Source organism: Hippichthys cyanospilos, chromosome 15 (assembly GCF_059441005.1).
Source record: "Hippichthys cyanospilos isolate Australia breed blue-spotted pipefish chromosome 15, RoL_Hcya_1.0, whole genome shotgun sequence".
Lineage (NCBI taxonomy): Eukaryota > Metazoa > Chordata > Actinopteri > Syngnathiformes > Syngnathidae > Hippichthys > Hippichthys cyanospilos.
In genome coordinates, this window is record NC_142383.1 from 6,547,831 (window position 1) to 6,574,488 (window position 26,658).

A 26,658-nucleotide genomic window follows, 5' to 3' on the forward strand; every position below is an offset into this window, starting at 1 on the left:
GTGCTCTAAATGTAAATGAATGCATCTAATAGCAGCTGGCCTTCATCACCTGGCCTGCCTGGTCATGTGACGTAGGAGCACCTCTGGACAACAAAACCCAGCACCCCCCCCCACTCCGTTTTTCGGACCGCTTTGCCAAATTTCCTTTCAAATGACATGCTACAATCCCCATGGCCGTGGTGGAATTCTGGCCACTTCAAAGCGGCGCAGGGCCGACACAGCCCGACGGCCAATGGCGGACGAGGGGCGGGACCCCGCCTGCCTTGACCTCCCCGACCTTACGCCCAACCCCGTCAACCCTCCCCCCTCCGGCTCGGCCCAGTGTCATGCTCGTCAACCCCCCACCTTCCATGTCAGTAAGCCCACCAAAAGCTAATGAGCGCTGGCTTGAGCCTTCCGATCTTAACATCTGTCACCTTTAACCAGTCCAACAAACAAAGCTATCGAATAATTCAAGTTTTTCATTCGTCACATATATTTGTCAATCATTTTACACTTCTCTTCGGTTTACAATGATTGCGTTCCTACTGTGGCAACGTAATCCGAATTTGTGTAAATTTGAATGAGCCGTACTCCAACATAAAGGCAATATTTGTCAAAAACGTGATGGTGGAAGTAATAGCACTGATTTAACTCATTTACTCAAGTAAATGTAAAAAAAATATTGTATGGAGCCTTTAATGTCCTCGTCCACATTTTTTTTTCATTCACGGAATTTACTGTTCAGTAACATCCTGAAATAAACAAAAAACATTTTTCCATACAAAACAGGACTGTTTATCAATATGCTCATTCTCTGAAAAGGAAAAAAAAAACAAAAACAAATGCTAGATACTGAACTAAACTCTGACAAGAAAATCAGAATGAATCAAAAACAGGTCCGGTACAAGCGAAACGAAAACCAACACAAAACAAAACAAAACAACATAATTTGTGTTTGTTTTGATTAGCAGTGGAAATTTTCAACATTATCGACATTTACGCTAGCATTGGACAGCTACGTAATTTGCTATGAAGCATTGCCCTGAAGAAGCTTTGCGTGTCCCTCCACATGTTGAAACTCTAAACTTTTTTGCTACGTTTATTCTTCAAATATCAGAAATGTTTTTGTTTCGCAACTTACAACACTTACTACAGATTACAATAAATGGTAAATGGTGAATCATCTTCCATTTTCGTGGGAGCTATGTCAAAGAATTAACATAAAAGAATAGAATTGCATTTGAGGTCCACACGCTGTTTAGTGGAAAAAGGCACTTTCATACATTTAAAAACCTATTTAATGGAAAAAAAGATGCTTTCATGCTTCCATTTGTCATTGTCATGCAAATCAGTGTTGCATATTCATAGATTGAAGTTGAAATAATTGTCAATCCAACTTTTTTGAATCAATAATCATTTCAGAAAAGTTGAAACGTGAGGACGTCAACGATTCCCATCCCTAACCATTATGACTAGCATCAAAATAAATATAGTCCAGGCGAGCTATTGGCTAATCGTGATTGAATTTAAAGGGCACTCATCCTCTATTAGTTTCAGGTCTGGGGAATGTCTTGGCAAGTCCTTCAACTTTATCCGTCCTGATGAAGTCCTTTGCTGCATTGGCAGTGTGTTTTTGTGTAATTATTGTGTTGTTCCACGATGAAGCTTCCCTTGATCCGTTGTGATGCATTCTTATGAGGCCGTTTCAGAAACAGCTATGCAAGCCATGACATACTGTAAGTCTGCCATGCTTCATAGATGGGAGTGCGTGTTTTGGAGCAAAAGCAGACCCAGTCTTCATACATTGGGCTAACCTTTACAAGGTCTTTCCTTCCTGCTGCCATCAAGCTATATAATGCACAATAACTGTCAAATGTGCAATACTCCACAACTTTACTTAGCACTTTAGCACTCCAGCACTTTAGTTCACTTCTTTTTATTTTAGTCTCACATTTTTATGTGTGTGTGCGTATACATATATACGGGAACATTTTTTTTAAATTATTCTATTTCTGTGGACAGATCTGTTTTAATTGGTTGTTGATGTCAGTTAAGTGTGTCGAATGTATGAATGTACGATTGAAAGATGTACTGCTATTGCTGTAACACCTTGATTTCCTGCAAAGGATCTATCTGTCTATTTATTGGTCTTTCCATTTCGTCGAGGTTAATTTTGGTCTCATCAGTTCACAAAACTTTGTTCCAAAACTTGTGGCTTATCTCTGTGCTTTTTTTAACTGATGGGTGTCAAGCTCATTTTTATCATGGGCCACATTGTGCTTGAACCATTGTGACTGCGAGTAAAATAAATACATTTGACACATTTTGAGGCTGCTTAAAAACAGTCATAAAGGGTATTGGTAACTAAAGGAATGTGTAAAAGTTGAAGAAACATGCAAATTTGGTATTTTAGCCAGAAATTTTTAAGTCAGAATTAGCACACATAAAATGGTGTGGCGGGCCGAATTTGGCCCCCGGTCCTTGAGTTTGACACCTGTGCCTATTAGCTTTAGGTGTTTCTTCGCAGCTGTTACACTGCTTCTGACATCAGCTGTCGTTCGTACCTGTTGGATACTTCTTATTTTTAGCACATTTCAAATTTTGGGATTGGCAAATGGGTCCGATCAATTTTCTCAACTTGTTAATTGGGTTCTTGTCTCCTATAGACAGCTATCTGGTTCTCATATTTGCATAGCAGCAAATGCAGCTTTCACAGGTGACACCCAAAGCCAAAGGGGAAGACACGTCCAAATGTTTTTGTCATTAATATTATGATCATTGCACCCCCATTCTGATTAAAATTGCGGATTATGAATCAAGCACCAAAATCCACATCTTTTTGTTCATTTTAGTAGGTGGTCATTTTGTGACGGTTGCATGAAAATGACATCACGGTTGCTCGGGGACCAGGTAACAACCAATCATGGCTCACCTGTTTTTTGTAAGTTAGATCATGTGACATTCGCAAGCTGAGCCACGATTGATTGTTAACTGCGCGACTGTGATGCCATTTTCAGTTGACAGCAAGGGCAAAATGGCCATAAAAATATTTATGTTCGTGTTTAGACTAGTTTAAGCTGCTTAGAACATGCTATTGTAAAGAAAATTTTGGGGTTGACTTCTCCTTTCCGCAATCAATCTAAAAGGCAGTCCCATTCCAAAAGTCACTTGAAAAGTGGGCACTTTCTAACACAAAGTGTTCTGCCCTGAGCCGTTGAACACATCTCGATGTAAATACGATGTGATAATAGCTGTAAATCTGAATTTTTATCTCATGTTCATCATTTGATCTGAAACCCAAATGCCTTCAGTGTACAACAAAAACAAAGGAATTGACTTTGACATTGCAATAGTTTTGGAGGTGGCTTTATGCCTGCGAGTAATGTTAAATGATCTGTTAGCATGTGCTGCTACACCATTTGTGTTCAGATGTCTTGTTTAAAGGGTATCAAAACCACCGCATGGATGCTACAGGAATTGTTGGCCTGTGTGCCTATGGTTTGCCTACCCATTGTATGCTAGCATTAAGCTAGCAGAGGCTATGTAATTGTTTTAAATACACAACATGCACTTCTGCCTGGTTTATGTTTAAGTTGACTGTCAGCTTCAGCTTCAAAAAATATATGTCTCATTCCTTTATGAAGACAATTTGTGCGCCAACATATTTGAAACATGGATCATTTATTCATTGAAATTATTTTAACGTTCCAAGCAAAACCACAAACCATCATATTATATGCACCTGTATTTTAATTATTCTAGCTTAACCAGCTAGGAGAATACTTTTTATGAGCTTTTTTATTTTTCATATATACTGTATATGTATATTTATCTGTTTGGAGCAGCTGTGACTGATACTCAGGCACATGAAAAGCAAGTACTTCAAAACAATGCAAGAAAAATTTGTCACAAGTAAATGCTGTTTGAACACTGGTCGGTGTTACGGCCTTATTGCCATTTTTATCAATTTGTATTTTGCACATTTGAGCATACAGTACATCCATAGTTGTGTAATACACAGCACACAGTAGGTTACTTTTTCCTGCCCCAGGTTGGCTGAAATAGAGCTTGAAAGCTCGTAAATGTATTTCGATATAGATAGAATTTTTTTTACAGACACTCTTTGCTGCGCAAAACGACCTTGTCATTTTTAAAGAATCGCTTTATAGAATTAAAACTACTTTTATTGTATTGCTTTTGAATTGTCATTTTACATTGTTATTGTTTACTTTTCATTTTTATAAAATTATTCATGACCCTCTTTTGGCATGCGATTTACAATGTGAAATTAAAATACTATATACTCCACATATTTATTTGTATATGATCAAAACAACTATCCTATCTGGTGGGCTCAAGAGAATTGTCATAAAATACAATTGTCCTAGCGTCACAATTATTTATTTATTTTTTATTATTGGTGGTTTTTTTTATTTTTTCATTTTTAACTTGAAAATATTTTACTCGGAAAACGCACAATAGAACTCCAACCACGGCTCAAGTGTTAACAAATGTTACAAAATAAAAATAAAATCGTTTAATAGGTGATGACGAATAAGACGGGCGGTACTGTCCGGATTTCACGGGGGTTGACTCAAGTCGTTTTTGTAGTTTAGGAGAATTAAAAAAAAAAAAAGAGACTTGTTTTTGACTTGGGTCGCATTAAACATTTTAGACATAACTTCCAGCGACAGAGTGAGACGGAGAGTGCAGCCTGCGCTCGTGAGGCTTTGGAGTTCAAACTCTTGACTCATAACAGCGTCTTTGCTTCGTCATTGTTGCGGCCATTGTATCTTCATGAAGTCTTCGACATGTCAACCCACCCTTCTAACCCACGCTCCCAACTTTCCACGGCCCGGAAGCTAATTGTGTTACCAACATTAAAAAAAATAAATAAATCTCTTTCCCCCCTTTTTTTCTTCCGTTCGTTCTTTCTCCTTTGTCTTTTCCTTGTGTTGGTCACTGTATCGTAAAAGTCAGTTGTGGTATGATAATGTATTACTTCTTGAAAATATAAAGTTATCACGAATATTTCAACGCTGACCTAAATAATCACGAACAAAATCATAAATTAGAGGTTAAAGTAAGTAAACCACGACATTTTAAGCCGCTCTAAAAAATACATAATTATCCACCATTCCGCCCACGCTCGTTAAGAGATAATTCGTACTGTGTCTCCCTCTGCTGGACAACTACCACACATTTATCACAGTGCAGTATTAGTGGTAAAGGACAACTATCGCTGTTTTACGACAGTTTACGTTTACGGCAACAGCGTTTAATTAATTGACTTCAAATTCCCAGAAAAACGTGTGGACAAAAGCTTGAGTTTATATACCCAATTAATGAACGAATGACTTTTTTTCTTTTAAAGTTTCACAGATTGCACTAGCAAGACACCCATCACTTATCAGCCGTCGAACACAATATGCAGCCAGAAATATTGATGGTGCTTCATATTTTTTACAAATCTACAGCACGCTAATAATAAGTCACCATTTTACAAGGGAAGTAAACCAACCAGATTCGTTAAAACCGTTCATGTCCATTTCCATGCTTAGCCATTTTATCTGTTGCGGTCAAGTGAAAATGACTGAGTAACTGAGTTACTCAGTTCCAGTTACCAATCAGTTTATCTGTTTTCTACATTGGGTGCTGTGACAATCCCAAAATGAGACTTGATTGGTTCTTTTCCTGAGGTTGTGATTAGATGTTTCACTTGACAGCAAGTGGCAAAATGACCACTCCCAAAACTGCTGGATTCTGCTGCTTATTTCTTATTACACAAATGCAGTATTAATCAGAATACAGTACATACAAGTTTATTTACATAGTGCTTTCACAACAGCTACAGCTGTTAAAAAAAAAAAAAAATAATATATATATATATATATATATATATATATATATATATATATATATATATATATATATATATATATATATATATATATATATATATATATATATATATATATATATATATATAAATGATACAAATAAAACAACAAAATTATTGGACAATTGGATTTAAAATGAATATTTTAAAAACAATTGAAAATAATATTTCCTCTATCCTGGATGTGACCCAAATAAAGACACAACAGCACTTACAGTTAGAGTCATGTTTTATTTACAGCACAATCCTGAACGAGGGAGACAAAAATGTTCTTTTTTTGTGTGTGTCGATAGAACGCATCTGAATTCATGTTTCATCACAACACGGTTCTTAATTTATTGAGTCACCATTTTTCTATATAGAACCATTCAGTCGCAATAACTAGAGCTGCAATCCTCTGCTGGAGACAAAAATCAAAGGGCTGAAAAGAATTCCATAAAAAAAAGTTGTCCACAATGATCGTCTTCAGCTATTTATATATGTATATATACACATATACACACACATATATATAGGCATATATGTATACTTATATATGTATATAAATCTATATATTTTCTTGCCATGTCCATGGAGAGGTGATGGGGTTTCAACAGTTCAGGCTTAGAGAGGGTTCTCCTGTCCCAAATATTGAGCCTTTTTTTTCCTCCACCAAAATCACAAAAGTCCCGAGTACAAACTCTGCTGTGTACATGGGGAGGCCCGAATAGAATAGGTCCAATTTAGCCTGCAAAAAAAGTTCAGCAGTAGCCCTCCAAAATGATTACAATGTACACTTAACATGCACGTCCAGAGTAAAAAAAAAAAACAAAAAACAAAAAAAAAACAAAAAAAAAACAATGGGAAAACACTTAAAAAAAACCCAACTGTGCCATCCCTCAGGCTTGCCTCTTGCGATATAAATTATAAATTTATTGACAAAAGCCACAAAATAAAATAACAATAATAGAAAAAAGATTGGTTACAGTAAAAACATCCTACATGTTAGCTTTTAGTTCTAATTTCCATTGATCAATTTCTGATTTTTAAAGTGATTTCCTCCCATCCTCAGGTCCAACACGCACGCGCGCGCACACACACACACACATTCAGTATCTATACATGTAACCACAGTACGTGTTTATCCCCCACTGACCATCACAATAGTCAGGTCTTCATCGCGCTCACTCGCTTGTTCTGTGCAAAAAAAAAAAAACAAAAAGGGACAAAAAATGTCTCCTGGATAAACGTAACATACCTTCAAATTAGTTCAACATTCATTTACTTGAAGAAACATCATAAAAAAAAAAAAAGTTTACATTTTCACCTGTCTGAACCTGTCCCCCGTTTTGAAAAAACAAAAAGATCGAAGTACAAATTTGACAAATAAGGTTTCCACACCGGTAAGCCCGGGTAGTCGGGCCGCGTCGATGCCAACCTGACTATTGTCACAGCCGGTCCTAATTAAAAGCAGATAAAAAGCATGTCCTCATTCACACACACACGCACTGAGAACAGGAGCAGAACAATAACGGCCGCCGACACTTCCTTTGTCTTTCTATCACACAAGCAAACGCATGAAGGGTTCACGGGTCGAGCGGCCGTCGGTTTCGAGCCGCCCGCTGCTCAGCATGCTCTCCGACACAAATACAAACTCAAGAGATGGCAAAAATACAAGTGTACACGTATTTACAAACGGAAGCCACGCCCGCCGGGTGTGTGCTTCGCAATTTAATAATGCATCGTTTTCTGTATACGCAGAGAATAAAACATTTTCTAAATAAAATACATTGTTGTCTGTGCAGAATTGGGAGTGAGGATAGCAGGTGAGCAAAGAGGAGGAGGAGGAGTCTGCGTGTGTGTGTGTGTAAGTGCCCCTCCTCTCCTTTACTGCATTTCCCCCTCCCGTCTCCACGGCGACGCTCCGGTGCTTGTTTGACATCGCTCCAAAATTATATTAATAATAATGTCAAGAGTAATGACCACAACAATGCTAAAAAAATATATATGTAAAGCCCCCCCACATGTCTCACAACTGTAAGTCCACAAAGGGAGGAAGGGGGGAAGGGGGGAAGGGGGGAAGGGGGGGTGTCAGCAGGGAGGTCATGTGATGCGGCGTGACAAATCAATGCAGGGTAAAGACGGAAGGAAGGAAGTGAAACATGAGCAGGATGTTCTGTGATGGAGAGGAAGATGAATTGTGTGTCAGGCCGTTTGTGAGACACACACACACACACACACACATACACACACTTGTGTCCTTCTGAACCGGGGTGCAGAAGGGGGCGGGGGGGTTCTCCGCAGATGGGTGGAAAGCATGAATGAGTGGTGACGACATGGCCTCACTGTGAGGGCGCCCCCTCTACAGTATTACCCCCCACACCCCCCCGCCCTTGTGACACCGCTCTTCCAAGGGAATGGGGGCCCGCTGAACGCCCCCCCCCCCGGTTGCAGGTGGCTAATTGCCCGGATGCATCATACCTCCAGGAAGCGGGAGCTGGGCTTGGCGTGGAAGGGCTCGGACCACATGCGCCGCAAATCCCCCTGAAACACACCAAAAATGTTGACATTGAAATAAAATGAGAAAATGCAAAATCATGTACACAAATTTAAATCTTTTCATGATAAATACGGCTAATACTATGGTCCAGCGCATGGTGACTCAAGCAAGATAGCCTTTCTTTTCAAGTGATTTTCTTGAAAAGAAATGATTTTTACGATGAATTACAAATTGAGGTTCACCAGCACCAGAATGGATTATGTTTGACTGGAGGCTTTCAAATGATTTCATCAGATTTACTGCACTGCACAACATCTCAATTACCATAATTGCCTTAAATATAAGAGATACTTTTTTTTTTTTCACAAAAATGAAGGAAAAGTGCGAGTGCGTCCTATACACAGTAAATTAAAGATTAGAATTTATTTTATTCAACGGCATTTGAGGAAAATTGCATCCTTCAGCAGCATAGACAAAGTTTTGATATACAGATGTGCATTTTTATTTCTTTATTTTCATTCTTACAATAATTACGGTAATGGGATGAGCTAGAGGGCTGTGAGCAGTGCCTATTGTAGTTAAATGCAGCTATTGTTAGCTGAGGCATTATTTTCAATAAAAGAAGCGAGAAGACTGAACCTACGTCCGAGTCTATCCTTGGTCTGACTCCATCCCTCACGCAGGAAAATTATGGTCGCTTTCAAGAAGGAAGTGTTTGTTGTAGCAGAGCAGATTGCAAACCATGAGGCCGCTACGCTATTCGGCTAATGGCCCTCGCATGCAAGATAATGAGGAGGTACAATCAGCATTTACAAATATTTCAACGCCTCTCTTCCTGAAACTGTCTGTCAGGCTTCCTAGCGCACTCATTCTCTCTCTGTCTCTCGCTCTCTCTGTCTGTCTGTCTCTCAGCAGCTCTGGCAACAAACACAAAAACAAACAAATAACCAACCTATCACAAATTTTACATGATCACCTAGCTGTTTGTGCATCTGGCAATTGGTAAGGAGGTTAGAAAATTAGGTAATCAGTGAACTGATTGCGGACGTACCTTCAGGTAGGCCATTGTGAGCAGAGGCAGCAGGGTGAAGGGCACCAGGTAGAGCAGCGCAGGCTGAGCAGCGCGATGGATCCTGGACGCCACGGTGGCCGTCAAAAGACCTGACCCCAAATGGGACATGTTAAGGAAGAGGTACCGTACAGAAATAGCAGGTTCTGTATGTGTGTGTGTGTATATATAAATGAATAAGTCGTATTGTTTGTATCGAGAGTCAGGAGCAATAGTTGCAGTAGAAAGATAAGTCAAGCTGTTACGATTGTTGCTGCCCCCGGGACATAAGCGTACTAAGCCATTTGTATGCATATATTAGTTCAACTAAGGTATATTTTGAAGTTTCTGGCATGTTTTAATATCATGCAGAGCATCAACCATTGTTGCTGCAGTTGACTAGACAGCTTGTTTGACGCGTACATTAATAAGAGCCTCAAGTTTTATTTTGACCTGGGGTAGTGTCAAATTATTCGAGGATCTGTGTCAGCGCTACTTCTCCTATACCCTTTTTTTGTTTTGTTTTGTTTACCCGGAAAATGTGTCACTGAGCATTATCATTTAATGTTTGGCTCATTCTGCACCTTCAACCCACTATTGGGACTTGTGTGGTTTAATCAGCGTACACGGTACACCAGAAACATGAAAAATCAAAGATAGTCTCACATTGCCAACAAAAAAGCAACATGCTTCCCCTACTATGATATGTGTGGACATGTTATGCGTGTAGACGCTCAAGAGTGAGTAATCCCTCTAGAAATAAGTCTAATTAACAGAGTGTAGGCATGGCCGCCTTAAGCCTTTTAAATCCAGCCACTCGCCTATTGATTGCTCACTTACCCACAAAGTATCCGATGAGAGTGCAGTGGAAATAGGAGACCCGTTGCATGCGTCCCGACATGTTCCCGGGTCCCGAGGCCTCCCCGCTCGCTTGTTTCTTATAGTTGTCGTAGCGCAGGACAAAGCACAAGAGCAGGCCGGGCATCACGATGTCCCCGATTCCCAGCATGGAGAAGTGACTTCCTGTGGAGCTGTGACACACCGAGGACAAACGCAATGTTTGGAATGTTAAAAATCTTCACTATCTTGTCATTGTGTGCAAATAAAGGACAAAGAGTCCAATTTGGTGGAGAAATGTTCTTTAACAGCCCACTGAGGCTGTAATGCTCATTGTTGCAGAAAATTAAAAGTCGTGAGGAGAGAAAAGCGGAGAAAAATAAATTCGATACAGAAATACGAATTAAAAAAAAAAAAAAAATCAGCAATATAGAGAAAGTAAAGGAATTCAATGTCATCCCTACCTGGGAAAGACCAGTTTTCCGGGTAAGGAAAGACGAGGGACGTCACGGGCCATCCCCGGCCCCAGGTGCAGCTTCCTGGACAGGACGTCAATGGGGTTCTCAGCAGGTTGGGTGGCAACTTTGACCATCACGTTGCTGTTGAAGATGTAGGCTGAAAAGAACACCTAAAGGGAAGCCAAGGCGCCGGCATGTTATATTCCTCTGCTTACACTGCTAGTTGCTAGGTGCCCGCGTATGCTGAAGATGAGAGAATCGCTGCAGCGGCGGAGACTGATCATTTGCTTTTATTGCTGTGTGTGATCCATCCTTTTTCCAATTCGCTTTAATGTTAATGTGACACTAAAACCCGGCATTGTTTTGCTCCAGGGATGCCCAGACTGTTATGAAACGTACGAAGCAACAATAGTAAAACACAACGGTTAATAAAGACATGGCCAAACGGGTTAAGACAAGTCAATAAGTATGTGTTAACGGAACTTGTCCATGAAATAAACATTTCTTCATCATTTGTGCGATAGTCTGTCTAGACACAAACCTAGCTCGGATACGAATAAACAACTTTTAGACGACATGAGCTTTATGCACCATGTGTTTCCTAACCTTTATTGAACCAGTCAGATTTTGATTAGAAAATTCTTCAAACGTCCTCTGACACACCTGAATCTCTAATGTGCCATGGCTCAGTGGTTGGTAATCACTGTTTAACACAGTGATGAATACACAATTTATTTAATTACAAGGAAGTACACCATCTACAGTAAACAATTTGGAGATGTTATCGGATGTGGGAAAATGAATGAAAATAACCTTCCAGATTACTTTCTATAGGAAGGAACAAAAAAACGACTTATTATCAAATGAATTAATCAGACAATACTTCACTGTTTGTGTGTGCAGCGGTTAATTACATTTAAGATTCATCTTGTGCGCCCAAGCACCTCAAATGAGGAGAGCGGGTTCGGAACTGGATTTTTTTTTTTTTTGAAGATTCATCTTGTGCGCCCAAGCACCTCAGATGAGGAGAGCGGGTTCAGAACTGGATTTTTAAAAACAATTTTTTGTCCCCCTCACTATTCAGTGCTTAGGCTGTAGTAGTAAAGTCACAATTACATTTAATATTCATATGAAAAATACGTCTTGGCCACGAATATAAAACACTGGAATGAAAAACTCCACGTATGTCATCAATCAGTTTGTTAAGTTTTTCAGTCATGTGATGACATAATCTTAACCCCCGCACAAAGTTGTTTATCATTAATAAGTAAAGTAAATGACGGTATGTATAAAATAATCCAATGTTAAATCATCAAGTAGTATGGCATCTGGTGATGCCTGACAATTTGATCATTGTGCCGTTCATAACCTTGTGACGCCATATGGAAAGTTGCGAAAAATGGAGGCCCTATACACTAAAGTGGCAGAAGGGAGGCCTATTATTCAGTGACTTTTGCTTATTGTTCCATAATGAAGAGTGTCTATGATTGACAGTGGCAATAATGTCTTTTGAGGTTCATAAATCACAGCGACATCCACCAAAGTCAATAACACGACAGCCGCATCCAAATGTTTTGGCTCAAACTAATTTGCGAGACAGTGAGCTGATGACAATGAGTTTGCCCTCATGTATCTTTGCTCACGGCGCTGCGTAAGCGAGTGTGAGTGTGTGTCAGCGGCTGCAGTGATGTCCTTACCCAGAATACGTCATAGATGAGCAGTCCTGACAGCAGCAGGCACGACACCTTCAGACTGGGCAGCCGCACAAAGGCTATCATGGCTACGCACAAGCCCATGGCCAATGCTGCGAGGAAGGAAATATCACAACAAATACATTAAAAAATAAGCGTTTGTTTGAAAAATAGGAAATCCTGCCTAATTATTAAGAATGTCATTCATAGTTCTGGTAATAGAAATGTCCATTTGACAAAAAAAATTACCATCAGTTGTGGGGGATAAGTTACGGGGGGACGGTTTCATCATTGAATGAGAGAATGTTGATTTTCGTTTTATGTACACATTTCTCTATAATGAAATGAATAAATAAGGCTTTAACAGATCCCCATAAAAATACTGTTGCCTGTGCTTGGTGCAATTCATTAGATTAATTCATCATTTAAAAAATAAAAGATTTGAAAATGAGCTGAATTGTGAAATCAAGATTTTGCAGTGGCATATGCTGATGAGTGGTTTACAAGACATGTTTAAAATGGCAACTAACTACTTAACTGTCATCTTTATTCAGCTGTCTGCAGTAAAAAGCTACAATTTTGCTGATAGGCATCTCTTTTAAAAAGATACGAAAAGGTACCTAGGATTGAATACGTGCACTCATAAAAAAGCAAAATTGTATTTTTGGGACTGAATGAGTTCATTTGGCAGTTAAATTAATTTTCATGTACCTTTAAAAGCACATTTTTTTACTTGCTTTTGACTGGAAATGGCCTGTTAAAGGCTTAGGTAATGACCAATAAATCACGGTTCAACTTATGAACATTATGTGACTGACAGGTGAGCCATGATTGGCTGTTGCTCAAGCCTTGAGCACAGGTGATTACATTTTCAGTTGACAGCAAATAGAAAAAATGTGTTTGTAAATACGGGCAAAATATTTAGCTATCAAAATAATTAGAGACAAAAATTTTCATTGCTAAAACAGCAAAATAAATGGACCATAGCATTAGGCAAGTTATACACAAGTTTATGTGAGAGTTTATGTGAAATTTTATTTGAAATCAGAATTAGTTATTTTTGTTAATTTTCTTTAAATAAATCAATTCAGGAAATAAATGTTTGCTGGGTTTATTTCTTTCAATAAAATCAATTCAAACCGTATTGTCCAAAATTATTGCGGGGGGGGGGGGGGGGGGGGGGGTGTCAAGGTTGCAGAAAAGGGATATGTTTTGCCATGTGAAGTGTAACTGTGATAAAATAAGGACCGTTTTTCTCCAGGCACTTTGATGCATTTTTTTTTTTTTTTCTGTTTAGACAAACTTTTAACCAGTATAAATGCTGTAAAATAAAGTAGTACCAGTTGTTGAAAAATGGTTTATATTGCTTTTTCCTTTTGTCATTGTTGAAAAGGATACAGCTTTAGGTAAAGTTACATAATTTTTATCGAATAATCTTATTTGTGGTTGGTAGGCGGTGTGCGCATTGGGGAGCGCGACGTCAACTTGGTTGTGGTGAACCATCCCAACCGGCACAACGTTAGTGAAAGGATGACGCACCGTCCATGAGGAGCCAGTGTCCGGTCAGCACCCAGATGAGCACCAACATGACGGAGAGGGAGAAGGACAGGAGCTCGGCCAGGGTGAAGCGGCCACAGCAGCCAAATGAAATCCTACAAATCAAACGTGGGAGAAAAACATTTGAAGACGTTACTGACAAAGAAAACATAGCACTATATTTGGAGATGTCTAAATAAACATATAAATCTGTGGAAAGAGCCAGGTTAACGATGACTACGCAAGTCAAGTTTAGAGTCTTTGTGTGAAAGGGTTCATATCTGGTTGCAGAGTGGGTGGGTTGTTGCCACTCCTTGTGGTTCACCAGTGCAATGGAACAGCTGCAGTGTCCAGACACCATGCTAAACTTAACCTTTAGAAGGCTGCATGGTCACTGAGTTGATTTTTTTGTTTTGTAACACAGCTAAGCACGCTTAATTCTGCATCATCATGGGAGAGAAAAATGCTGCTTATGATATACAACACGCAATGAGGAAAACTTTTGTGAACGCTAAGAATTAAGTTTTAGTTAAAACTTGATTTCTTAGCCTTCTTTAACCTTTAATTCAAAATTAAATTTATGCATTCATTCAGCATAAAATAAGGTCTGCTCATCCAAATGATATATGAATACACTTCAGAGGGTACGTGAGGTTTTAACAGGATATTTGAAGTTATCAGCAAATCTTATTTAATACTTCTTAAATTGCATCAGGAACACTACATTTATCTTTTCAAATTAAGCGCAAAAGTAAATGTAACATGAACCAACAAATCAGACCTAATATTGTTTAGATCTTAGAACTGTGCAAAAACAAGTAACAACACTTCTGATATTATGAATTGACCTTGAGCACTTTGACATCGGTGATGTCAGTTGCGTGCCCTTTGTTTATGCGTGTGTTAAATTGCTAATGTACCTGTCATCTTATTTTATTCCTGGAAACATATTAGTTGTTATACAAGTTTTCTGTTGGTAGCTGTTGGCTTTCCATTTTAGTTCGGGTCTAGCTAGACATATGTTAAAAGTTTATTGTACACCTAAGCACTTATTTTTGGGGTATTTTCCGGCTGCAATTCACATTAGCGATTAGCATGCTTAGTGATTCCTTGTTTGCCTTTGGTGAACAGTAGTGCTACTTGCTAATAGGGCAGTTCATTTGTCACCATGAAGGAGAAGATCCACACCTCGCAGCTTGTTGCTGCTGCTGCATACAGACTTACGTTTGATAAATTTACCGTAAAAACTGTGCTTCTGTGACGGAGCAAGCAAGTTTAGAACTACCAGCAGCACTTCCGAGAGTATGATAAAGTGACGTCCCGTGACGCATTTTTTTAACCCAGTTCAGAGCTGCTATGTGTGACCAGTCCAAAGTAGCATATTATTGATTGGTGAGCTTGGGGGATAAAAGCCAAGACATGCTTTGATGATCTCAAAATTGCCTTGCCTGAGATAGCGATTTTGGTCCAGAACGATACATTGTTCAGCCTTATATCATAGCCTATCTTCAAGAAATGCTGTATAAAACACGTCTAGAGATATAAATGTTCCAAAGTTTTGAAATCAGACATGGCTGGCACAGCACTCCGGTTTAAGTCTTACATAAATATGAACCCCATTCAGTTGCACTGGCATGTCATTGAGAGAATTTCACATCTCTCTCTAAAGTTGAATAAAGAATGGCCATTAATTGAGGAAATAAAGTGATAACATAGTTCAAAAACCTTCAGTCAATTTACTCTCAGAACAAATGCAGATTATTGCGTATAAAGCGACCAATCAAGAATTGATATATACAATTAATAAATAAAACACATCTTACTTGTTCTGTGGGGAGCAGGGCCTCGTCAGATACTGGCACATTGGCAACAAGAGGAAAGCAAAAGCAATTGTAGCGAGCACTGAAGGCGAGAAAGAAAAAGCAGAGAACAGCAGTGAGATGCAGTCAGTTCATTCACGTCCGCTTTTTTTTTTTGTGTCCGCTTCACAGAGCAGCTAATGATCTTTGCACTTCCATCAGCGGAGCACAAAAAAAGACACACACGACTGTGTGTGCAAGACTTAAAACACTCATTTGCTGTACTTTTGTGCTATGCGGCGCTTACCTGCTGTGCAGATGGTGAAGACCACCTGGACCGAGTCAAAAAAGAAGAACATAACTAGCAAAGACACGGAGGCTCCTATGGGAAGGAAAAGTGCCTGCGTCGAGTCTATAGTCTGAATACCTGCAAGACAAAAAAATAATATGAAAAATCAGCACCATTGGGATTTGCGCCGCAAAAATAAAACAACACTGTAAGGACCACACTCACTGTTGTTTGTGTTGTTGTTGTTGAAGGACCCCGCTGCGGTGGGGTTACCGTCTTTGTCCTTCTCTTGGTTCTCACAGTCCATGTTTAATGACCTGCAGTGGGAATGACAGTGGTGTGAGGTAACCTCATACAGTATTTACAGCTTCTTTAACAACTCGGCACGCCATTTGATTGGGACAAATTAATGACACTTGAGCTCTGAAGTGCAATTGACTTGTTAGCTCCTGTGGTAGACGCAAAGAGAAATCAAAGCCAAATGAATGCGACCAATTGACACTAATAGGACTCATCTGGGTTAGAAAAGCATTCCAGACACAAAATACTAACTGAGATCAAAGGTGAGATAATGGATAAAACACAATGGGAATGATCAGAATAATTACATGGGCTGAAAGCTTGACAATGCTAATTTCTTCTCATCGATATTGCGATTGCATTTACTATGCAACTATTTTTTCAAAGTCTTTTTCCCATTTATATTAATTAATACATATATTTTTTTTATATCAGTCACAAGCAATAAATTATTACAATAAACAATGTTCCGAAGTTTTGAAATCAGACATGGCTCATTCACGCTTACCTAAAATAAGCGAATTGAGCATTGTAGTGCTAACTGTGACCATTGAATGACAGTGTTTCCACAATTACAACTCAGCTATAGCCTACATCAATTCTAACGGAAGTCAATCTTTCATATGGCAGCACCCGTATTTACATAGAGATAGCACACAATATTCTGTTGGCCTTGAAAGCGAGTGAAAATGCTAAACATACTGGCTCTCTAGAGGTTTCCTTTTCCAATAACGCTTGGCACTGAAAGAATCTTGGACACACATGAATTATTAGACACCAAAAAAGTTTTCCTATGCCAAACGGTTCGCAATTATGACTAATTGAATTGACTTACATTAAAGGTCATCTAAAGGTGTCTTTACAGTTACTTCCAGACAATGCTTCAGCTATATTCTAAGAGTAAACCAAAGAGTAGAGTTGCCTGTTTGCTACTTTGAGGTCAATAACTTCTTATTCGTCGTCTTCTGCTGCTACTTCATCTTCTTGACGAGCAAAGTTGCAGACTGGGCATTGTTGTGCTTGACTGTCCTCTCCAATTTGAACATCGGAGCCACTATAGATTGTTTACAGTGACAGTTTATATTCTTGGATAATACAACACTAGAACTTTTTGGGAAGTTCGTTCTTGAATTTTGGGGAACTCCAGATGCTAATATTGTCTTTAATGAAAGTCCGTTAACTACAACATTAACATGTGCTTTAAAGCATAATAACAGCAGCAGTCATTCAGACACTATGGCTGGATTCACACTGCAGAACTTAACTCTTAATTCTGATTTTTTTGTGATATCCCTATTTTTTTAAATTTATTTTTAGGTGAGGATGCTCACATCTCCAAATCAATGCGACCTGTATGTGACCTGTGTGTGAAGGCAAAACGACGTAAAAGTGTCCCGCATGCGCATTGAGGACATTGTGACATCATATAGCGAGCGTTGTTAATATTAGTGTTCATTGAAGTTTCTGGCGATGTTGAAATAGCAGTCATACAGGAGCAAGAATATTTAAAATCAGATAAATTTAAAGAGGATATTAGATTGAGGAGGAGGAGGAGGAGTTTTTTTCCAATGGCATTTTGTGTAGCGCCTGCAAACGCTTGCTCTCTCTCTCAACTTGAAATGAGTGTGAGAGAGAGACAGACAGGGAGACAAACTGCACCTTGCTCCCTCTCCATTGAGTCGTCTCTGTCTTGTCTGCTATTGTTGTTTTGTTTTTTTCCAACCTGCTAGCACCTTTTTGAGTGCAGGATTGTGACGTTTGCCGCTTTTTTGTTACGTGCGGGTCGGATGAATGTGACCTGGCCATTCAGAGTGACATCCCATGTCAAAAGATCGGACACGTATCGAATTTAGCAGCCTATACCCAAGTGGCCTGTGTCGCATTTGACAAAATTGGGCGTGACATCCACACTGGCAACAAAAGATCAGATACAGGTCAAAGAGGGGTCCAATAAATAAATAAATAAATAAATAGATGGATAAAATCAGAATGGAGTCACTTCAGGCTGCAGATATGAACCTAACCTAGACATTACCAGTCACAATCACAGATTTGAGGGGGGAAAAAAAGGAAGTGTCTGTTGCATGAGTGAGGGCCGGCGCAAAATCAGTGCTAAATACTTGAATGAGGTTGGAAGTAACAAAGCGAAGTTGCAACACCAAAAAAATTCATGATTTTTCTGGGATTTATTAACTTTACACACTACATAAGATGTGCAAGAAATGTTCTGGGAATTGTGACACTCAGGATATATTCCAAAACCAATTTCAAAACTACCAGTTTTCCCCTTGGAAATCATCCACTTGAAGTGTAGTGTAAATGCAGGTCTAACTATCATTGACCACACAGGCACTGAAGTCCCCCAGCAGACGTATAAGCTCAGTATGCACTCCAAGCTCGGTGAGGTCGCGTACCTGCCATTGAGGTTGCTATATATAATCAATGCATTGTGGGTATTTTTTCTAATGCAACTAGTTCCATCAAAACACCATTACAGGTGTGGCCCGGAGTGCTCATAATATAGCAAAATGATGTTACAACGACAGTGCCGGTTGCAGCTGGGCTGTGTGAGAGCTCTGCAAATAGATGTGACAATAAATGTACATTTAGTGGATTGAAGCCCAAGAGGTTTATATAGCACATTTGCAAAATGCAGCAGCAACGCCACAGTACGCCTTAGCACCATAAGCTCTTCTAATCATATAACCTACCTTATAACGACATACAAGGCCCATGTGACATAAATGTTATTTATTTTATTCCACATGCTGCTATGCCAAAGTCCATTTCGTTACATAGCAACTCAATAGCAACCCAGGAGGTTTTCCTCCCCAACAGCAGAATTTCACTAATGAGAGAAAAACTGGCCAAACACATCCTAACAAAATACAGTCATTTGACCTTAGAGTAACAGCATCATATAACGTGCATTCGAAGCAGGTCATTACCAAGGCAACTCCAGAACAAATTATTTAGGATTCTATACTGTTAGTCTAGTTTTGCAGCAGTAAAATTGATCATGTTTATTAGCCTCAAATAAACTGCATTACACAGATAGCCCTGTCACAAAAAAACTTAAAACTACTATTTGGAGTTAAGAAGGAATACAATATGGGTGGATTTACAATCTAGATCCATGTGCTAAAACCAGGCAGTGAGAACACAACAGTAAACAATAATAAATTAACAATACAAGTGTTAAATATGACATGGTTTAGCCAGATCTCTGCAATTACTTAGCTAATTCAATAATGACACTATAGAATGAGACAATATAGTCGGGTGAGTGTGTTTACGCCAGGTATCACAGTACGCATTGATGAGGAATGTATGATCTACGCGTTACAGATTGATAGATATCCAATATGTTTGAACTTTTGATCTGCATTCAGAAGAGGCCAGAATTCAAGCGGGGGTGCATGATGACGTCAACTCAAACTATGTAATGCACATCCATGTAATTCCCTAGGTGTGTCGAACAGGGTAAGGGAACTCCAGTTCCTCGAGAGCCATATCCTGCCTGTTTTCAGTGTCTCCCGCTCTCATCATACCTGATTCAAATGATCAGCTCATCAGCAAGTAATGTGAAAGCCTCATAATGACCCTGAATATTTGAAACATGTGCTTTGAAAGAGGGATGTATCGAAAGCAGGCCGGATACGGCCCTCGAGGAACTGCAGTTCCCCGCCCCCTGAATTAGAGAAATGCAGAGCCAAATTTGAACAAATAATCTGATATTTCTCTAAAAGACCCTTACCTGAAGCTGCCATAGACAATGAGCAGGATGGAGATGAGGAAGGTAGACACCTGGCTGGAGTCAACTAAGGAGTACGCCCTGGGAAAAAGAAAACATTTTAAAAATAGAGAAGCAATACCATAAAAACGTTAGAGCCTAGAACAAATTAACTTATTTCCAGGATCAAGCGCCACAGAACAATTTCAGTTTCACTTTTGTAACTTGAATGTAAAGAAACCTCAAAAATGCATTTATATATATATATATATATATATATATATATATATATATATATATATATATATATATATATATATATATATATATATATATAAAATGGTAATGGTTTCATAGTAAAACAAAAACAGCAAGAACTCATAAATTGACTTTAAAAAAATAAATTAAGACCGTTTGAAAACGCAGCAAAACAAACAAAAAAAAAGACAAAAAAAATGCCAACCACCAATGCTAACATGAGCTGCATATATACGTTTTGTTAAACTAGTTCAGCTACAACTGAAAAATGAGCCTGTAAATGAAGAGATTCCTGTTTGGTTACATTTGCATCTTAGGTTTCTTGCAGTCTGATCAATACAAAGAAACGTTTTTTTTTTCCCCCATATTACTATTTTAGCCGAAATCTCACCTCGTCTTGTTCTCCTTAGACATCTCGCCTAGTGGAATTTTGTCCCATTCCTATTACATATGATGAATACATATGATGAAATTTGTTCTAATTCTATTGACCTGTCCTTCTAAACAAAGTACATTTTTACAAGCAACGTTTAGGTGAACAATGCAAGATATGTGCGGATTTGACACTGTCACACTTTTCTAATTGAATAAACAAGTCCCAATTTTGAAAAAAAACAAAAAAAAACAAAAAAACATACACACAATGCAGGATCAAGCAAAAGTAAACTAACGCACATGATGGAAAGAAATGGTAGCTTTGAGCTCAGTTGTGCAAACGATTAACGAAGCTTACATTATTCATTATATACTATACTATACTATACTATACTATACTATACTATACTATACTATACTATACTATACTATACTATACGTACTAGTACAGCTGTACTTTTCTGCCAAAAACCAGCATCTGCTTCAAAATACAAACTCTATATCCTATTAAAGGGGGGTAAATAGTAACCTGGTAAGCCTTCTGAATTGGTATGTTGAGTTAATTGCTCTAAAAATACATGCACGTCAATCTCGGTTTCAATGACCAAAAATGGATGCATTTCGAGGAGACAGGGCCTGCGGCGTGGAAAGGTGTGTGTTGGCAACCATTGGCGTTTCTCTTTGAAAAAAAGCCCCACGACCCACCCAAGCAAAAAACATCTAAGAGCACGTAATAAGGTTAAATATTATTGCAATCAAGCAATAGGCCTCGTCAGCTACTGGCATTGAACAGAACTACAAAACGTTTAAAAAAGATTCCAAAGGGATGACATGCACTTCAACGCAAACAAGCAGTCACATGTTTAGAATTTAACACCAGAATATTTCTTCCACTTGACAGAGTCGCAGCTAAAAATACTGAATAAATTGCAATCAATTAGCACAGTGTGAAGCTCATTTGGGATCAATGTATTAGCAATATTACACATGTCAGTTATTTGATATTTAACTTTTACTGCAGAAAAATTAAATGCAAGACCAACAGATTGAACGCGATCTGTTTTATTTTCAATAAAATATTGAATATTTGATACATTCCAAAACATGTAACATGTTGAGTACAAATAAATAATTAAAAAAAAAAGCTATTTAAATTTTTCAGTTATTTTTTTAATGGCTCTTAGCGCCCAGTCACTTGGAAGTAAATTTTAAGACACTGCACGGCGCTTCCTTGGATAACCACTGGAAGGCAGATTAGCCCCCCCCCCCCCCCCCCCCCCCCAAAAAAAAAAAAAAAAAAAAAAAACAACAACTTGGAACACTATCACCTGGCTGTAACCTCTAAAATTATACAGACAGCAAGTTTGTTTGACTGGCATGAGCATAGATTTGCAATTTTGATTAAAACAAACAAACAAACAAAAAACACATTTGCCTTTTTAAAGTCGTGTTTTGAGAACCATCTTGTAAGCTCCAAAAAGGGCACAGAGGGGGTGGTAAGCAACATAACTTTATTTCGATTAGTAAAACTTCGTTCAATCATCTCCCAGATGTGGAAAACATAATCAAAATTCACTGTATTGGTTTGGACATGCAAACGTGGAATGCTGCTTACATCTGAAGGGTTTTTAAGACAAAGACCTCCCCTGCTCCTTCGTGCATAGCAAGAAGGCAAAAAACAATTACACAAACATATAGCAAACATTGCGCTTACCATTACTTATTTTGAAAGCAGCGTCTTTTTGTGTCAACTCGACAAGCATTCAACCATATCCTTCGTTTGAACTCCCCGTCGTTAAATTAAGCAAAAAAAGAAAAACAGCCATTGCCAGTTACAAGTTTTAGAAAGTATTAATTGAAACCTTGACTCTTTTACCGCTGTGGTGAACTGTCAAGACGGTAATCGGCCCAAGCCTAGTCGTCACTTTGCTGTCATACTGCTCAGAGCACAGAGGGGACACATTAACATGGCATCTAGGGAATGCTACAATATCCTGCTGTGACGCAGAAACAAGAGTTCTGGTTTTCTATTCATTTCATTCTTTGGCATCTTGGCTTGGTAAAGGCACCTCGGAGCATTCACACAGAACACTCCAAAGAGTTGCAACTTCTAGTGCACATATTACAAAGGCAGTGTTCAATGGAAACCCAAAACCACAATGTTTTTCTTTTCAGGCAATGCCTTGTGGGAATGCAAGGACTTTCCTTTCAGATCAACATCCAGGAGTGCAAATGCGCAAAGGGGGCTTAAATCAGATCAGGCGTCTTGATGGAAGTGTTGAAAGTTTTGACACAGCTAGGACCTGACCTGCAACCTTCTAATGCAAGCCTGGGTGCTAGGGAAAAAGACAAGGCGGCCATTGTGGCTCACTGCTTTCTGACGGGCGGTCTGACCGAAATGCTGACCTGTCAGTTGTCTGTCAAACTGGCCCTTCTCGAGTGAGGAATGCAGTGGTGTACATATGTAAAGTTTGTATGGCCTACATATCATAATCAGTGCACTACAGTATGTGGCTGACCAACCAAATCTTCTCCTTTTGGCAACCAGAGGCCATTTTAGTAGTGTGTGTGTGTGTGTGTATATATATATATATATATATATATATATATATATATATATATATATATATATATATATATATATATATATGTACTGTACATACATATACACACACACAGTGCTTCGGTTTGCCTGTGTCCCAGACGCATAATGTTTGAAGAGGGTCGCATAATTTTTTGTCATCATCATCATCCATCTACTCTTATATTGAACCAAACTTGATGTCTTATGAACATTTTCGTAACAACTTCGTCCACCATGTTCGTTTTGATCTTGCGGAAAAAAAGGATGTTAATTGAGAAAAAAAACAACACAGCTTTGTTAAATAAATGCTGCTCACGCCATGCGCTTCACGGTTATGCTAATGATGATCAAATAAAACAACAATTAGATCGTTGTCACGACCATGCTTCCGGGAGTAATTTCAACCATAACGATACCATCAAATACGAGAATCTACTGCACCAATAAAACAAATACAAAATTGTTTAAAGGATCATGAGAAATAACCCTTTTATCTGAGATTTTGGATGTAGACCGTTATCATCTGTTCTTAGGCTGATATTGGACCAATATCAATATCGAACCCCATTATGAGCCCCAATCCATTTCTAAAGCCGCTTATCCTCACTTGACGCTGGTCCAACAAATGCCTATCCCAGCTGTCTTTGGGCAGTAGGCGGGGGACACCCTAAACTGGTTGCCAGTCAATTGCAGGGCACAGAGAAACGAACAACAATTCACACTTAAAAAACACCTAAGCACAATTTAGAGCACAGGTGTCAAACTCATTTTTGTCGCGGGCCATTTTGTAGCGAGAACTTCCTTCATTGGGACGATATGTTGAGGAAACCAAGTCGATTTTAAATTGTCTCATAGTATTATTACTGTACACAACAAATTGATGGCTTAGTTGTTTTGAAATCAGAAGTAAAGCAGCCTAGTTTGTTCATTTATTGTTTACATTACTGTAACAGAACAAACCAAAAAATCTCAACTTTATTTTTCATTATACACGACAAGCTAAAGTTTAGCAACGGACATGGAAACTTACATGATTTACTTTTGCGGGCCACATAAAATGACATGGCGGGCCGGATTTGGCCCCCTGGCCTTGAGTTTGACACCTGTGATTTAGAGTGTACAATACACCTGCCATGCATGTTTTTGTGGGAGGAAGCCAGAGTTCCCGGAGAGAACCCGCAAGGGCTCAGGGAGAACATGCAAACTCCAAACAGGAAGCCCGGAGCCAGCTGGAATTGAACTTGAGAGTCTGAACTAAGGCGGATGTGCTAACTAGTCTTCCATCGAGCCACCCCCTATTATGACCACCACCGATGTAATATATGTTTCTGAAATCAGTTAGTGTGTGTTTATTCTTTTAATGTTTTGTTTCCTGGAGAAACATTGTTTCATTTGCATGCATATCTAACAAAGTGAATGTAACTTTGCGATTAAGAAAAAAAGAAGCTCTTAATTATTTTGCATGTTTATTCAAAATAGCATAAAGGAAAAAGCAGAGAAAATATGTACAAGGTCTATAAAGAGGGTAAATCTTGAAGCGTTCGCCTTGTCTGAATGACAAACTTCTGCCTTAGTCATCATTTTTAAACACAATTGTGGCCCGGTATAGCGGATCAAAGATGGAGGTCATAATAGAATCAATCCAGTATGACATCAGTTCAGGTGTCATTTGAAATGGGTGGGGGAGTAAGGCTCATCTTAGAAAATTTAGAGAGAATTTCAGAAAGACTGACCTTGTTCCTCTCAGATTCTAATGATGTCACTGCAGGGAGTGCTACATAGACACCCAGATTCATCCACCTCGTAGCTAATTCATATTCTAGCATCAAACTGGTTCGTCTGAATTCCGTGCACAGTTGCCCGCAGAACATGGGCGAGATAGATGAATGGAACATTTAAAAACAAAATACAATCCCGGACTGTTGAGGGCTGGAAGCAAGCCCAAGGCGCCATAAGCCCTCCTTGTCTACTGACAGACTTGTTTTTTTTTCCCTCTCTTCCCAATAACACAATTCCAAATCAGATTCAACAAGCCAACATGCGTGATTTGTCCACAAAGGGTCAGCAGGCAGTAAAGTAGAAAAATTATACTTTGTCACATCTAACGCAGTGCATGTGTGCTCTGTGCTGTATTTAACACCCTTTCACAGTAGCTACAGGGTGTAGCTGCCTTGAGACATCCAATTGGAGATTAATATTCATCCCCCTCCATCGTCTGATCCAATTATGGTTGTAATGGGCTAAATCCTCCAGGAACAGGAATGTAATTTGTGATCAGCTGCGACCTTTCTGCCTCCATTAAAACACCTTCACCTCCCCGTCCCTGCCATTTTGGACGTATTGCGCGTTTGCAGACTCACGTGGCATTTGTACCGGGGGTGGTGATTTACCAAAATCAACGCACAATATTTAGATGCTTTAAATGAAGCGTAATTATCTGGTTTACATAAAGCATATATAAAATTTACATAAAGCATTGTTTTATATTTATGAACAAGTAAGTGTTTCACATATAACAGTCATTTCTGGATTAGAACCCCCCAAATATATACATAAGATGGGCTGATAAAACAGGCTTATCAATCAGAGCAACAAAACAAAGTACAGTGGACCCCTGTGTTACAGCGTCCCCGACTTACGTTATTTTCATGTTGAGACGTGGAATAATGGAGGAGGCTTTGCGACCAAAAACAACTGTCATGACCCTAGGGGCTTGGCTGTATTTGTGTTGTTTTGTCCCCACCTGCAGGTGTTTTTAGGTAATGACACTAATTTTATGTTGTCGTCCCTGCAATGCGTCACAACAATTCTGGTCTGCTATTGGTCGGCATCACTTGTTTCATAACGGCGGAACGGAAACACTTTGTTCGATTGCGAGTGGTTTAAAAAAAAACGTATTTATAGTGCATTTTACTGCTTAATTCAAAGTTGAAAGGGTTAGCCATGGGTCCCAAGATTGCTAGTGATGTTAAAGAGAGAAGTAAGAAGATGATTTATATGTAAACGATGCTGGAGATAACCCTTATTACGGAATATGGGCATAACAAGCGCCACTCAAAGGTAAATAAATCCTTTCTATATTTTCTTATTTATGTTTTCTGATTGTATATATGTACAGTGTACATACATATAGTATATATGTATGTATATTATATATAAGTAACACTTACTATACTATTTTGGTACTAATGTTGAATATGTATGTCGAATTTTGATGTTTTTACCTGGCGTTCTAAACGCATTAGTTATTAAACATAGGTTTGGATTGCCCATCACACGAAGAATTCGCCTTACGACCCCAACCGCGGAAAGGATTAATCTGTACACTGTATATATATTTTGAGGCTTGCAACATAAACATATTATTTTCGATTGTTTTCTATCACACTA

General features: G+C 38.9%; 2 protein-coding genes across 3 annotated transcripts in view; one reads left to right on the forward strand and one right to left on the reverse strand.

Moving 5' to 3' along the window:
• Positions 1 to 13,981, forward strand: part of nt5c2l1 (5'-nucleotidase, cytosolic II, like 1) — a 43,643-nt gene extending 29,662 nt beyond the window's left edge. Inside the window, exon 19 of the mRNA XM_088435865.1 lies at positions 13,848 to 13,981. The gene's annotated coding sequence lies outside the window, so the exon portion shown is untranslated. The remainder of the gene's footprint in view (positions 1 to 13,847) is intronic.
• Positions 6,093 to 26,658, reverse strand: part of sppl3 (signal peptide peptidase 3) — a 32,089-nt gene continuing 11,523 nt past the window's right edge. Inside the window, exons 2-12 of one of the 2 annotated variants that reach the window (XR_015868055.1) lie at positions 20,076 to 20,153; positions 16,244 to 16,335; positions 16,037 to 16,156; positions 15,754 to 15,832; positions 13,934 to 14,046; positions 12,401 to 12,507; positions 10,710 to 10,873; positions 10,249 to 10,439; positions 9,412 to 9,521; positions 9,004 to 9,277; positions 6,093 to 8,404 (exon numbers count right to left, since the gene is read on the reverse strand). Coding sequence is in view for 1 of the 2 variants with exons in the window: in XM_088435866.1 (XP_088291992.1) it covers positions 8,336 to 8,404; positions 9,412 to 9,521; positions 10,249 to 10,439; positions 10,710 to 10,873; positions 12,401 to 12,507; positions 13,934 to 14,046; positions 15,754 to 15,832; positions 16,037 to 16,156; positions 16,244 to 16,335; positions 20,076 to 20,153 (1,123 nt within the window). In the remaining variant the exon portion in view is untranslated. The remainder of the gene's footprint in view (positions 8,405 to 9,003; positions 9,278 to 9,411; positions 9,522 to 10,248; positions 10,440 to 10,709; positions 10,874 to 12,400; positions 12,508 to 13,933; positions 14,047 to 15,753; positions 15,833 to 16,036; positions 16,157 to 16,243; positions 16,336 to 20,075; positions 20,154 to 26,658) is intronic. The other variant, XM_088435866.1, reaches the window with a different exon arrangement.